The sequence below is a fragment of the Oryzias latipes genome, chromosome 4, assembly GCF_002234675.1.
Source record: "Oryzias latipes chromosome 4, ASM223467v1".
NCBI classification, from domain to species: Eukaryota; Metazoa; Chordata; class Actinopteri; order Beloniformes; family Adrianichthyidae; genus Oryzias; species Oryzias latipes.
Window position 1 is genome coordinate 15624312 of NC_019862.2, and position 13735 is coordinate 15638046.

General features: G+C 36.0%; 1 protein-coding gene and 1 long non-coding RNA gene across 3 annotated transcripts; one reads left to right on the forward strand and one right to left on the reverse strand.

Annotated features, from left to right (window-relative positions):
• On the forward strand, positions 1-3946 carry ttc4 (tetratricopeptide repeat domain 4). Of its 2 annotated transcripts, XM_004068014.4 has the most exons (11): positions 1-295; positions 411-956; positions 1047-1164; positions 1289-1450; positions 1550-1627; positions 1723-1847; positions 1919-2005; positions 2091-2323; positions 2880-2964; positions 3219-3301; positions 3651-3946. In XM_004068014.4, the coding sequence occupies exons 2-11, from the start codon at positions 849-851 to the stop codon at positions 3748-3750; spliced, it is 1179 nt and encodes a 392-aa protein (XP_004068062.1). In that variant the 5' UTR covers positions 1-295; positions 411-848; the 3' UTR covers positions 3751-3946. The 2 variants fall into 2 exon arrangements, with proteins under 2 accessions (XP_004068062.1, XP_020558113.1); XM_020702454.2 differs by lacking the exon at positions 411-956.
• A 287-nt stretch (positions 3947-4233) lies between these two features.
• LOC101174495 lies at positions 4234-12889 on the reverse strand. The gene is made up of 4 exons (XR_002289979.2): positions 9276-12889; positions 9062-9160; positions 4763-4947; positions 4234-4685 (listed from the first exon to the last, which is right to left on the reverse strand). It is a non-coding gene; the product is annotated as an uncharacterized LOC101174495 (long non-coding RNA).
• Between the last annotated feature and the right edge of the window lie 846 nt (positions 12890-13735).

The window sequence follows — 13735 nt, forward strand, 5'->3', positions numbered from 1 at the left end:
CAACCCGAGAACATCCGGTACCTACAACGGCATCTGTGGTCACGAAAAATGTAAACAACAGAGACTTAACTGTCTCACCAAATATAACTTAGTAATATTTCTTTGTTTTTGTTTATTTAAAACCCGCCCCTCCTCTTTTCACGTTGCATAATTTAGAAAAAAAGACCTTAAATGCAGTTAGCAAGAAAAACGGATGGGGCTTTTGGGAATTTGTGCATTTTGATACATGGAAACAAAAGGAAGAGTTAAACCATCATTTTTGGGGAAATTAAAGGAGGAAAAGTGACAAACATAGGTAAGTACAGAAATAAATTGGTCATGTTGGAGCAAAACTTCATCATAAGACAAACAAGCTTATCTAATTTGGTGCAATGTAATTCTGATTATCTTTTATTTTTATTTATTTATAGGGGATGTATTTTATTTCTTCTATTTTTCTTTTTTAACCTATTTAAATAGATTTTTCTGCATAAGAGAATATCATTTTGAATTTGAGTGGTAATTACAACAATTTTACTTTGTTACATCAGAAAATAATATCTCACTGTAATACTTTCCTTTTTAAATTCGCAAATCCCAACTAACATTAGTTAGTTCTCTGCCTAAACAAGATTGTGAATAAAGAACATTTTAAAAGCGAGCTTATCTGGAGGTGGAACCAAAGACATGCGTCATGTGATTCCGCACGGACCTTTCATTCTGCAGTACGGTTGGGAACATGTGTAAACAAGAGGTCTAAAGAACATTTTACACTGGACGGCCTCTGGTCTTGTTTCACCTCAAATAATCGGCGTATTGACGATTCGTAATTGTAACATTTTGTTGGAGTATACATATTTTTAACAAAAATGGCGGCAGAGACTCATGGCGACAGTGACGATGGCATGGACGAGTTCATGGACAAATTCAAGACGCAGAGATATAAAAACGCCTTCAGTGAAAAAAACTGGGAGCAGGTAAATCAGCAATTGGAACTTGGTCTTTGACAATTAAACTGACGCCGTTTCAGGTGATGAGGCTAACTTGCTGATGTATTTAATTTTCAGGAGTTTAATAAAATCCCAATGTTCATGAAAACAGCTCCTGAAGAAATAGACCCTAAGAATTACCCTGAACTGGCTTGTCTCCAGTCAATAATCCACGATGATGACCGATCTCCAGAGGGTGAGCCAGTCCTCGACATAATGACTAATCTACTGTCAATTTAATAATTATCATGAAAATGATGGGGTCTGATTTAATTTAATTTTTTTATTATTTTTTCTTCTTTTTCTTATCTAATTTGTAGAACAAGCAAAGAGTCTGAAAGATGAAGGAAATGCGTTTTTCAAGGAGAAGAACTACAAGAAGGCCATTATTTCTTACACTGGAGCTTTAAAGAAGAAATGTGGGGACCAGGAACTCAATGCTGTTCTCCTCACTAACCGGGCAGCTTCACACTTCCACCTGGGTACAAATTGATTTACTGTTTGAGATAAATTGAATTAATTCCTGATTTTTAATGGATAACAAATGTATGATGTTAAAATGTTTATTTTGTGCCATGCAGGGAACATGCGCTCTGCACTGAATGATGCTGCAGCTGCAAAAAAAATCAAGCCGGGCCACCTTAAAGCCTTGATCAGAGGTTATTAGCACTTAATGTGTAACTAGTACCAAAAAAAAAAATATCCAACTGTTCTACCAAGTGCTGACACAGAATGTGTGATTTGGGGTCTATAGGTGCTCAGTGCTGCATTGAGCTGCGCAACTTTTCAGAGGCTCTCCAGTGGTGTGACGAGGGGCTAAAGGAACATACCACCGATGAGAAGCTCAGAGAGCTGAGAGCTACAGCAGATAAACACAAAGTAGGTCATGAACTCAGAAAGATGCTTTTAAGAGGAGGTTGAATCAAAGGTCTCCATTTTTCGTTTCTTAGAGAGCAGCGGAGCGGGACGCCAGGAAGGCTAAAGTTAAACAAAAGAAGTTGCATGGTGAAAAAGAGGCTCTGCTGACAGCTATACAGGTAAATGCAAGCATATTATTTCAACAATTCTTTATCGTAAGTCCTATTTCATCAATATTAAAGTAAGAGTTTTTTCCTTCCAAAGAACCGAGGCATAAAGCTTCTCCAGTCTAAGAAGCCTCACCTGAAAGGTTCAGAAAGTGAGGATGAATCTTCAGCAGCCATGGAGCAGCTGAGGTTGGACGGCCTCAGTTCTCAGGAAGTCACTGGGGCTCAGGTCTTCCAGGATGAGAAGGGCTTGTTGCACTGGCCTGTTCTCTTCCTCTACCCTGAGCATCAGCAGAGCGATTTCATCTCTGCTTTCTGTGAGAATGACTGGTAAAGTATCTTTTTTCAAAGGTTTTGGCTTCCTTTTTAGGTGTCATCCTGCTTAATAAATATGTATTAAAAACACAATATTATTCAATTCATTGTTCTAAATATTAGAAAGTTCTACTATAATAGTTATTGTACAAAGCTTCACAAAATACTGTACTTTAAAAGCAGCAATTAGTTGTTGAAGATTCTTGTTCATCTGGTGAGGTTGTCTTAAGGTGGAGTCATAAAAAGATGGACTTACTGTCTTCAAAAAAGAGAAGAAAATAAATCATGATGCTATTATAAAACTTCAAGACATGGCACAAACATGCCATGTTATCTAATACGTCTGTTTTTATTATTACATTACTATTTTTTTATTTCAGTAGTTTATGAAGAAACATTTAGAAACTATTTTCCCAAAATTTCTTTTAAGTGATGTTATTGCTGAAAATGTCCACAGGTGGGAGCTGTAATCAAATTCTAAACATTTCACCGTTATTGATGCTAAAGCCTAGTTTGTATCAGAAATGTATTCACCTGCAGAGTGTATAACTGTTGTATCATTTGTGTTCAGTTTCAGAGATCATTTGAATGTCATGTTTGGAGAGGAACTTCCACCCTGGGACACGGACAGAAAATATGCCCCCCACAATCTCCAGGTTTGTATGTTTGAGGCTAAACGAAGTAAAAGTCAGAATAAACATTGATCTGTTGACTAATATTATGCAGTTTTAAAAAAAGCTTTATAGTGTTTTACATTATTTTCCACTACATGGAAATAGTTGTAACAAAAGATAAACTTACGTGAAGACCTTTTCTGTTTACAATCAGATCTTAATGGTGGAGACTTTGAGTTGCAGTTTTCTATTTATTACTTAAAAAATCATTATATTATGCATATCTTTTGTTTTAGCTGTACTTTGAAGATTGTGAGAAGGGAGTTCTTTACCAAGTTGATCCAGACATGTCTCTGTTAAAAACTCTCCAGCATAAAAGGTATGTTCAATAATCATTCCAGCAAAAGGTTTTATCGAGTGTAGAATGACTTAGAAACAGAGCTGAAGTAGTCAAACTTTAGTATTTTTGACATGTTACAAAAAAATAAAGTTAAAATATTCACAACTCATCCAGTTTATGAAAAAAAAACTGTTTTAAATATGTTTACAAATGTAAACTTGTCAACAGGTTTTTGGCAGTCAAATAATCATGTCATGGTTTTCTTCAAAGAGTCACTGTTTGCCTTTCCTTGTGTAGTGTGCATTTTTTTTCAATATTTTTACAATGGTGTCAATGTTCTTATTGCTGATGTCTGCTATCTTTTAACACGTTGGTATTTGTTCAACAGGTTTTTTGTCAAAGCAGGAACTCCCAGCTTCATCGTGCTGGTGAAGGACTCTTCCTTCTTCAAGCAGTTTTTATCAGGAAAAACGATTAGGGATCTGTAAAAAGCAATAAGTACACAAGTTCTTAAACCAAAAATACATCAACTGTTATCAAACACTGAAGTATTTGTATTACTTTTTTAAACCTCAAAGCTAATGATATAGTTTGGTTGGTGTGCATAAAAAAATTGTTTCATGTGAAATCAAAGGTTAATTGTTCAAAGTCATTAAAAAACTTCCATTAACTAAAAATGTTAAACAAAAGCTGATTTTTCATTTAATATTATTTCAGCGTTTGTGACGTTGCTGCTGCATGCTCGGTAGGTGTGCCCTGTATCCTGTTTACATATCCTCCAACTTAATTCCACTTTAGCTTTGACCTCATTTTAGTGACCTTTCTACTCTTCAGTCTAGCCTGTTTTTGCTTCCGGTGCAGAAAAGCCACATAAACCTCAGTGTTTGTGGATTTTGTACATTTTGGTGTGTTGGGCAGTGGAAGACTATTTTCAAAACTATCATTTGATCCAGCAGAGACATTAGCAAAGGTCACATTTTTACGTTTTTCTTTATTTTGCAAGGGTATGTGGCAAATCAGAATAGACAGAACATTTATGAAAAAGTATTTTCTTTAGTTCAAAGATCTGTGTTTTCAAATTTACATCATTAAATGCTTTCAGACGTGCAGGTGTAGACCAACTCTTTAATAAACTCTAAATAAATCTGGAAGATAATCTGAAAAAAAAATCCAACTTAAAATGTTAGTTTAAAGTCATTATGGTCTGTGGTTGGCTCATAAAAGTGGGCGCCATAGCAACTTGGGGCGCCATAGCAACTTGGGGCATCATCATCATAGCTGGAGGCTGCATGTTGATAACATGTTGCTGCTGCATGTTGATGACAACTGGGGCTTTCTTTTGATGCTTTAATTCACGATGCATCTGACACCAGCTGCACAATGTACAGCAACAAGATGCAGCAATGTCAGCAGCGATGGAGCCCTGTAAATTTTCACAAGAAATGTCTTTAATATTTCTAATTGTTTTTAAGAAACAACTTGAGGTTTTTATTGTTGTACCTTAATGCCATATCTGTTCCGCATGGCAGCCCTCATGGAGACAGCAACGGGAGGAACACAGGCAGGGAACCCCAAAATCTGTGACCCTGTAGTCACTAAATCACATACAGGAAGACAATAGCTCTCTCCAAATCTTCCTGAAACGGTACAAGCAAGGCAAGGACCACACCAGCAACCATAGCAACCTGAAAAACACATGAAGAGGTCAAATCTTTTAAGTTTTTTTTTTGTTAGTTAAGCAGACGATGCCCAGCTTTTTGTAGATGTAGCTCTGACATCAAACCATTGGGAGCGTCAGACTATCTCATGTATGCCGTCAAACTGTCTTCAGATAAACGACTGCAAAACAAAAGTTGCGTAAATGGGTCAATATCACCATAAGGTGCCTTTGAAACTTCCCAATATCCCACTAAAAAATATGGGATTTCCCATTTAACTTCTCATTTATTGTGTTAGGTGGATGCCGTGCTGTCAGAATGCATGTTGGTCAAGCTCCCACACTTTTTATAAATTAACTGCAAGCAGACAATGCACGCACAAACAGTAAAAAATGTCAACCCTGTCATGGACGATTTCAGAGTAGATTAAATACATTGTAATTGGATCATGGATATAAAATTTATATTTTCAGAAAGCTACTTAGTCCCTTTGTCAAAACTGTGTATTAGCTAATAAGAAAAGTATTTAGATAGTAATGAAATTAGGGCAAACAATGTTGTTGCCATACAAATATCAGCAAGAATTGCACTTTCTTTTCTAAATAAAATCTAAGAACAAAGATATCTGGTGAAAATTTCAACCAAAACCACTTGGTCCATATGTATTAATAAAGGAATCACACAGTTTTGCTAACTTGTAGAAATACATTGTTTATTTTCTTTGAATAGGAAAATGACAGGGTGGACAGTGGCATGACAGGGTGGACACATTTTTAAAAGGTCGTTAAATTACCTCATTATGCAATTAATGAAAGAAAATCACTACCAGAATTCCCTTTCCCATGTAGGGTGAAATTATCAGGTGAACAGACTGGTTTTGATCCACTCTTCCTTTATGTCGAAAAACACCAAAAATTAGCCATTCATGTGGCATTATTGAGATAACCTCTGAACATCAATGTGCACAGTGAAAGTCAAACATTTAACTGTAAAATTAGAAGAAAAATGTTGTTTTAAGAAGAGAATGATTGGTTTGAAAAAACAACAAGAACGATTTCACTGAGACACATCTCCAAGCAGTCTTTTATGGCAGCTTTTGCAGGTACCTCAGTCTTGGATTCAATATCACTCTCTGGGACATAGAACAGCTCAACAGATGTCTTCAGGCTTTTCAGCTTTTCATACAAGCTCTGGGCATCAGGAATGTCTCCTTCATGGGCAACAATCCGGTCTGCTGACCTCTTGAGGGCTCCATCTACACCAGGGGGTGTCAAACTCATTTTCACTGAGGGCCACATTAGCATAGTGGCTGTTCTCAAAGGGCCAGATACAACTTATACATGTAACTAAATGTAATGAAAAATGAATGTAACTACTTGACTCATTATTTATTTACTATAACTTTTTAAAGTGACAGTTACAGTTACATAGAACAGAAACATGTTTGCTTGTTACTCTAGCATAAATCCTTTTACATTTGATTCTGTCAGGTTAGGTTATATGGACGGTGTTTAAGTCCTAATGTATAGTTACCCAATCCGATATTTCAAGTCCAATTCCCCCCAGATATGAATAAATACACACCCAATGTAATTTTTTATTATAAGAAATTAAAAACTTTTATGCTCTTGAGGGCCACTAAAATGACATGGCGGGCCACATTTGGCCCCCGGGCCTTGAGTTTGACACGTGATCTACACCATCTGGTGCACCCTTGCCATGACTAGCCTCAAAAAAATTCCATGTTATTTGTATGAACCCATACTTGTAGGGTTCTGTTGAGAGGTAGAAGAAATGTCCCTTTTGTCGATGCCGTGTTGCAGGCCTTTCGCTGTAAAAATGAAGTTATGCTAGCCAGTGGGTGACGTTCTCTCAGTATCTTCAGAACTGAATCAAGGTGGGCCCAGATGGCAACAGGGTCATGTCTTCTGGCGAAGATATGTGGTGCTTGTTCACCAGGGAGGTAGAGCACTCCAGTGTGCAGACTGGCCTGCTTATGTGAACCTCCAAAATGCACAGATTGTATTTCTTCACTGTACTTGCACGAGTAATTTTCTCTAAAATCTATATGCAAGAGGGAGTTATTGTGCTTCAAGCTGCTCCTGAGCTTCCTGTAGGCATCACACTGCCATTTAATGTTGAAAACATGGCGCCTAAAATGGAGTAGCCTCTCCTGGAATTCTGTGGCGAACTCATACTCTGTAGTTGTTGTCTCCCTTTTCACTGTGATACTACCCAAAAGGGTCTGAGACGGCAAAAGGAGGGGTCTGAAATGTGGCCAAAATGCTGAGAGAAAAATCTCATATGCAATTTCTTCAATCTATCGGTTAGCAACCTTTACTGTTATAAACTGTTATTTATTGTTATTCAATTCAATTATGCTTTATTAATTCCACAAGGGGAAATTTAAGTAATAAAATGTCAGTAGGAGCTATTGTAATATGTAACATTATTAGTTTGTTGCCATAAACTATCACAATGTCCTTCCTGTCATGAACCATGTCCACCCAGTCAAAGAAGGTTTGCTGACAGGGTGGACATTTTTGGTTAATGTTAGCATTTATTGAGCACATTGTGGATCTTCACTTAGCAACATGATTCAGTTAGCAAGTAGACTGTGAACTGTTTAACGTATATATTTTAAATTTAGGAAAGGCTTTTATATTAAATGATATTTCACCATGACAGAGTGGACATGTTAAGCTTGACAACATCTGACCACACACCTAATATGATTAAAATTACTAAACAAAAGTGTAAATATTTACTCTGCAACTAGCCACCATTTCAGTCTCCAGTAAAGAAAGACAAAATGCTGGTTGTGGTGTCACTTAAAACATTTGCAGTTTTTTTTAGAGAGACAGTTATCCCAAAATGACAGGATGGACAGCAATGTCAGGGACGTGCGCAAAATCTTCAATAGCATTATGAAAATAAAATTTGCCTGATCAAAATTACTTGTTTTATCAAGTACTGTGCTGTGACATGAAATGTGTACCAATCTTTTTTTAATTTAGCATAATTCAACCATTTATTACACACCCTGAAGTTAGCAGAACAGCGTGTGGGACATACCAAAATCGCATACATCCAAAGAAAAAAAATTGCATAAACTAAAGAAAGAGTAATAGTCACGGGGACACCAAAGGCACTTTATAGTGATAATGACCCAAATGGCAATAGAATTGTGTAAAGAAACTGAAGATCTGATTCCTAGAAGTGTGTATATATATCATTAGTTGAGTTTGATTTGATTTATTTTATTTCAAGCAATATTGAAAAACAATACAGCAAGAAATAACACAATCACAAACTCATTTCAGGAACAAAGCAATGCATTGATTAAAAACTAAGACAAATTTAACCAAACTACAAAAAGTTACTGCCATCTTTTTAACACTTTGATTACTAATAATCAAAGAGAAGTTTTGCAGTAATGCATACAATACACACAGATTCCATCTCCCCATATGCTTTAAGATTGATTTGAAGATATTTAATGGTTTTTAAACATCTTAATGGTCTTGCGTCTTATCTCTCAGACCTCTGGGTAAAATAGGAACCCTCACTATTGCAGGCTTCGCTGCTGTAACAAAATTCTGTCTGCCAGAATTTTACCAGAACCAGGAGAACTGATCACATCAACTCTGTTCTCAAATCCTGTCATGGTTACCATTTAAATATATAATCAATGATAAAAAGCTTATGCTAGTTTATAAATGATGTTAAGCCCAAATAAATAAAGGAGTCGTCTGTGATTCACAAATTCAGCTGGAACCTGAGATCTGGAGCAATCAACCAGCTCATAGAACCAAGAGTCAGAACCAAACAGGCAGAACTTGATTTCAGCTGCTATGTAGAGCACAGATGGAACCAGCTTCCTGATTAACTCCAATTCTCTCATATTTTATCTTTGTTCAATCCAAAAACAGCTCTTTTCTGCAGCCTTTGAAAAGAAAAAAGTACAGCACTTAATTTTATTTATTTAATTTATATTCATTTTGTTTCAGTTTTTGTACTCTTTAAAAAAAATAATTATTTCTGCATGTTGGAAAAGCTTTTCCATCTGTTCATCTCTTTAAACTGCCTTACCTGAATAATTTCCAAGTCTTTATAAGGAAGCACAACATTTGGTACTTACAAGTGCTGGCATCCTCAAAGCAGTCAAGGAGAGCAGTGTTCCAATCTGTAAGTCTTCTTTCTCCCATCGCATGAAAACTTCTGCTACAGACACACAAATCTGACCAGAGATCAAAAGGAGAAAAGCTTGTCAGTAAACACTGCACTGGTTAGTCTGAAAAAGTCCTTAAGCTACACCATTTATCCTCTGAGTTGATCAAATTTGATTTAAATACCTCCTTAACTTTCTAATGTATAAAAGAATGAAAAGGATCTGCTTTTCCTGTGTGCCCAGGACTTCTGTATCACTGATGGAATAGTGAGTGAATTAAAGTTGGTGGTTTGACTGTAGTCACTCTCACAGAATAGAAGTAAATGCAAATGATGATGGAAATCTGAACCTGCAAGAAGAGGAATTAAACAATAATGTCAAGGAAACCGGAGATCTAACCTTATTCACCAGAAAGAAACACAGAATTTCCAAAACTTGATTAACTTTCAATTTAGAGGTTCCAGAAATATTTAAAAATACACAAACCCTAATTTTAAAAGTGAATGTTGGAGTTATTTTAAGGTTTTTCCGCAAATTCTAAAATGAACTTTTGGAGTTAATTTATTATTATTTTTTAAGTATTTCAACTTTTAACATTTATAAATGAGCAAAAAGAATACGGTAGATTCTTCACCTTCAGAGCACAAAAGCCTTGTGTATTACAGCCAATTCTATTATTTTTCAATAAAATATATTATTCCTATGTTTTAGTTTCAAGTTGTATTTATTAAATTGCAATATTTTATTATTCATTGCATCTTTTTTTCAAATACTTTGGGACACTTGGAGCAGAAGCACAAACTGCAATGTTGCCCAACTTAAAACTATGCAAATACAAAAATCATACAAACTTTACTTATACAGCACTTTTCATGCAAAGATGTTGCAACTGAAACTGCTTGACAAGAAGTTACTAAAAATAAAAAACATACCAGTGCTCACATAAACAATTTAGAAGTATAGCAGTAAAATTAGGAATATAAGAAAATAAATAAATCACCTGCTGGAAAACACTGGGGTTAAAATAGTTAAAGGTAAATAGAAACATATACTAGCAAAATACCTAAACCATTGCCTTTAAGATATGGCAATACAATATTAGAAAATGTATAATTTTCAATTTTATTTGATCATTAAATTCAAACAGTTGAGGAAAAAAAGCAATAACTCAACAGAAGGAAACATCTGTTTGTGAAACATCAATTTTTTACGAAATAAATGAATCTACATAAAAATTGAGCAGTAATTTGTTTGTATTTTGTTACACATTGTATGGATGATTTTAGATATAACTATATTCTCATTGTCAAGACTTTATTACATTTTACATTACATTCGTATTAACCAAACTCCTTACAGTAGAAAATTGTATGTGGGCTAAATGTTTCACACAGGAAGAGGATTGGAAATGGGATGCATAGGTCAACCTAAGCAGACTAATGCAAACTACCCACAAAAATATCAAGTAAGCATGCAAACCAACATACAAATACTGGAGTCAGATTTGCTTTTCAAATATGTTGTGTAAAAAAAAAAACTGGTGCTTCAGTCTCATTCTTCTCTGTTCTCTTGGAGTGTGTAGACCTGCTAATCCTGTTTAAACACAACAACAAACTGTACAGTCATGGCCAAAAGTTTTGAGAAAGACACAAATAATCAAAAGTTAGCTGCTAAAATACTATGGAATTAATTCAGTCTCAATAATCAAAAATGCACACAACCTGTTTCACAAATCCACACGCTCTGATTCACAACTGTAATTTTAGGCAAACGTGCAATATAAATTTGGAAATGTGCAAGTTTAACAAATGCACCCCCTGTGTTTCACAAACACCCACGATGTGTTTCACACATGCACAATAAATAGAAATTCACAATATATTTTCCCGAATTGCACAATAGATGCTTCACAAGCAGAATTTATAGGTACACTTGTAAAATGAACTCACAGATCGTGCAAATTTTAGAATGTGCATTCACAAACCCACTCTGATTTGTGAATCTCCCCACATTTGTGAGAGATACGGTGAAAAACAGGATCATTAGTGCTATTCAAGTAATCCATGATTGCCTTATAGCAATTAATAAAGACTTACTCCATGGGATATACTTCTTAAATTACCAGGAAGTCTAATGCATGTTTATTGCTTTTATATTTATATCCAAAAACTATGGTGGCCCTGAAGTGCAAATCACACCAACAAATCACTCAATGCCAAAACCCTTTTAAGGATAACAATGACAGTTGAAAAAGCAAATAATAAAAAAACATTCCATTTTAGAAAACCAAACAAAATTCCGGAAACCAAAATAAAATTCCAAAAAAAGAAATAAAATGAAACAATTTGGAAAACAAAAGTAATTTCCTGAAAACAAAACGAAAAGTAAAAAAAATGAAACAAAAGAAAAAACTGGAAAAACGTTTTGTGAGACTTTGTAGAATGTAGATGATCATCACGTTGGAGTTTTTTCAAATGTCTCCAATGTCCACATACAAAGTTTAATGTTTAGTATTGGTTAGCATATTTACCTTCACTTTAGCAAAATAACTTTTGGTTAAATTGATGGACCAGTCCCTCCTCTGCAGCTGATTCTGCCTCCCTCATAGTTGATTGAGGCTTTTACTCCACCAATCGCCAGGCTGGGAGGGAAGTTTAAAAGCTTCCAGAAACTCCTGCTCCAGAGGCAGGTGAATTTCTTGGAGGGATTTGCTTTTCAGCCTGCCCCTGCTGTCGGCATGGAAAAAACATGAGGTTTTCTCTGTTTGGTTAATTTTTTTTCCAGCATTGACATTTATTACATTTAATCTTGTCGTTTAGTTACATTTTGAGTGGTTGTGTTTTGGGGATTGTATTTCTGTTGTTGAAAAATGTTTCATTGGGTTAAAAACTTATGAGAAGTAAAGCTCTGAATGAATGTGCGTCAGAGCTCGCTGTGCTTTAACAAGAATCTTCTAACGGGATGTGTCCCTGGCTTGTGGAAGACCTTATGGCTTTGTCCCAGTGCCTAAAGTGACAAGACCTGCAGGGATGAAGGACTGTAGACCAGTTGACATCTCACATCTGTTATAATGAAGACTTTTGAGAGGCTGCTACTCCGGCGCCTCAAACCTCAGGTGGAGGGGGGCACTGGACCCCTCAGTTTGCCTATCGCAGGAGTGCTCATTACGTCTATCACGGTCAACCGATCGATCTTCAAGGACATGAGGGTAAATCGCAGTCCAGCAGAAATACATAACCAAAAAAAATATAAATAATGATATTTCGAAAAAACCTGTCATCAAATCAAAATCCTCACCGTGAAGTACTTTATTGACTTGCAGAATGGCCAATCGAACATCTTCTGAAACATACGTCACTGCACATGCCTGTTTAAATTCCCTGAGCGCAAATTCTGTCTGTCATCAAAAAGATGCTTTATGCCCCGCGGCACGTCACGTCCCTGGCAGAAAACCACGTTGGCCCACTGGAGTGTTTGTTAGGCCCGGATCACCCCGCGTGTCTTCTCCTGCTGCCGATGGATCCGAGCTCACTTTTTCATGGCACGCGCTTCCCACGGAGCCAAGCAGCGCCTGTGAAATGCCCCCCCCATTGCACGGGTTACAGCAGAGCATGAAATACGATAGTCCCTACTTTCTGATTTTGTAATAAAACACCTCAAATATTTATACAAAAGTATCTTAGGGTACTCTTACTGTGCAGTTTTTGAATTATCAGTACATGAACAATAATGTAAGAATAGTTTATAACACTATGTTCAAGACTATGAAAATTGTAGAGTCACACTGAATTAAAACTATGAATTAACACATGAGGAATTATATGCATAACAAAAAAGTGTTAAAAGTGTGAAACAACTGAAAATACGTCATATTCTAGGTTCTTCAAAGTAGCCACATTTTGCTTTGATTACTGCTTTGCACACTCTTGGCATTCTCTTGATAAGCTTCAAGAGGTGGTCACCTGAAATGTTTTTCACTTCACAGGTGTGCCCTGTCAGGTATAATAAGTGTGATTTCTTGCCTTATAAATGGGGTTGGGAACATCATTTGTTTTGTGCAGAAGTCAAGTGGATACACAACTGATTGTCCTACTGAATACACTGTTAGAATTTGTATAATGGCAACAACAAATAAGCTAAGTACAGAAAAACGAGTTACCATCATTACTTTAAGAAATGAAGGTCAGTCAGTCTGAAAAATTGGTAAGAAGTTTGAAAGTGTTCCTAAGGCCTTCATGGTGGAATATCTGCTAGGAAACCACTGCTAAAGAAAGGCAACAAGCAAAAGAGACTTGTTTGGGCTAAAGAACACAGGGAATGGACATTAGACCAGTGGAAATCTGTGTTTTGGTCTGATGAGTCCAAATTGAAGATTTTTGGTTCTACCTTTTCTACCTTTACTAGAGGAACTGTTTGAAAATGAAATGTCAAATACAATTTTCTTTATCATTTTAATTAAGAGACAGAATGAGCGGTGTTGAAGAAGAAGAAGAAAAAGCAGTTTGGCGTATTCATTATTTATTTTATTTTTTAAGTCAACAGACGCAGCTTTATTGTGAAATTCAATTCAATTTTATTTATATAGCCCAAATTCAAAACAACAGTTGTCTCAATGGGCTTCGTACCGGTAATTGTGAGGTAAAC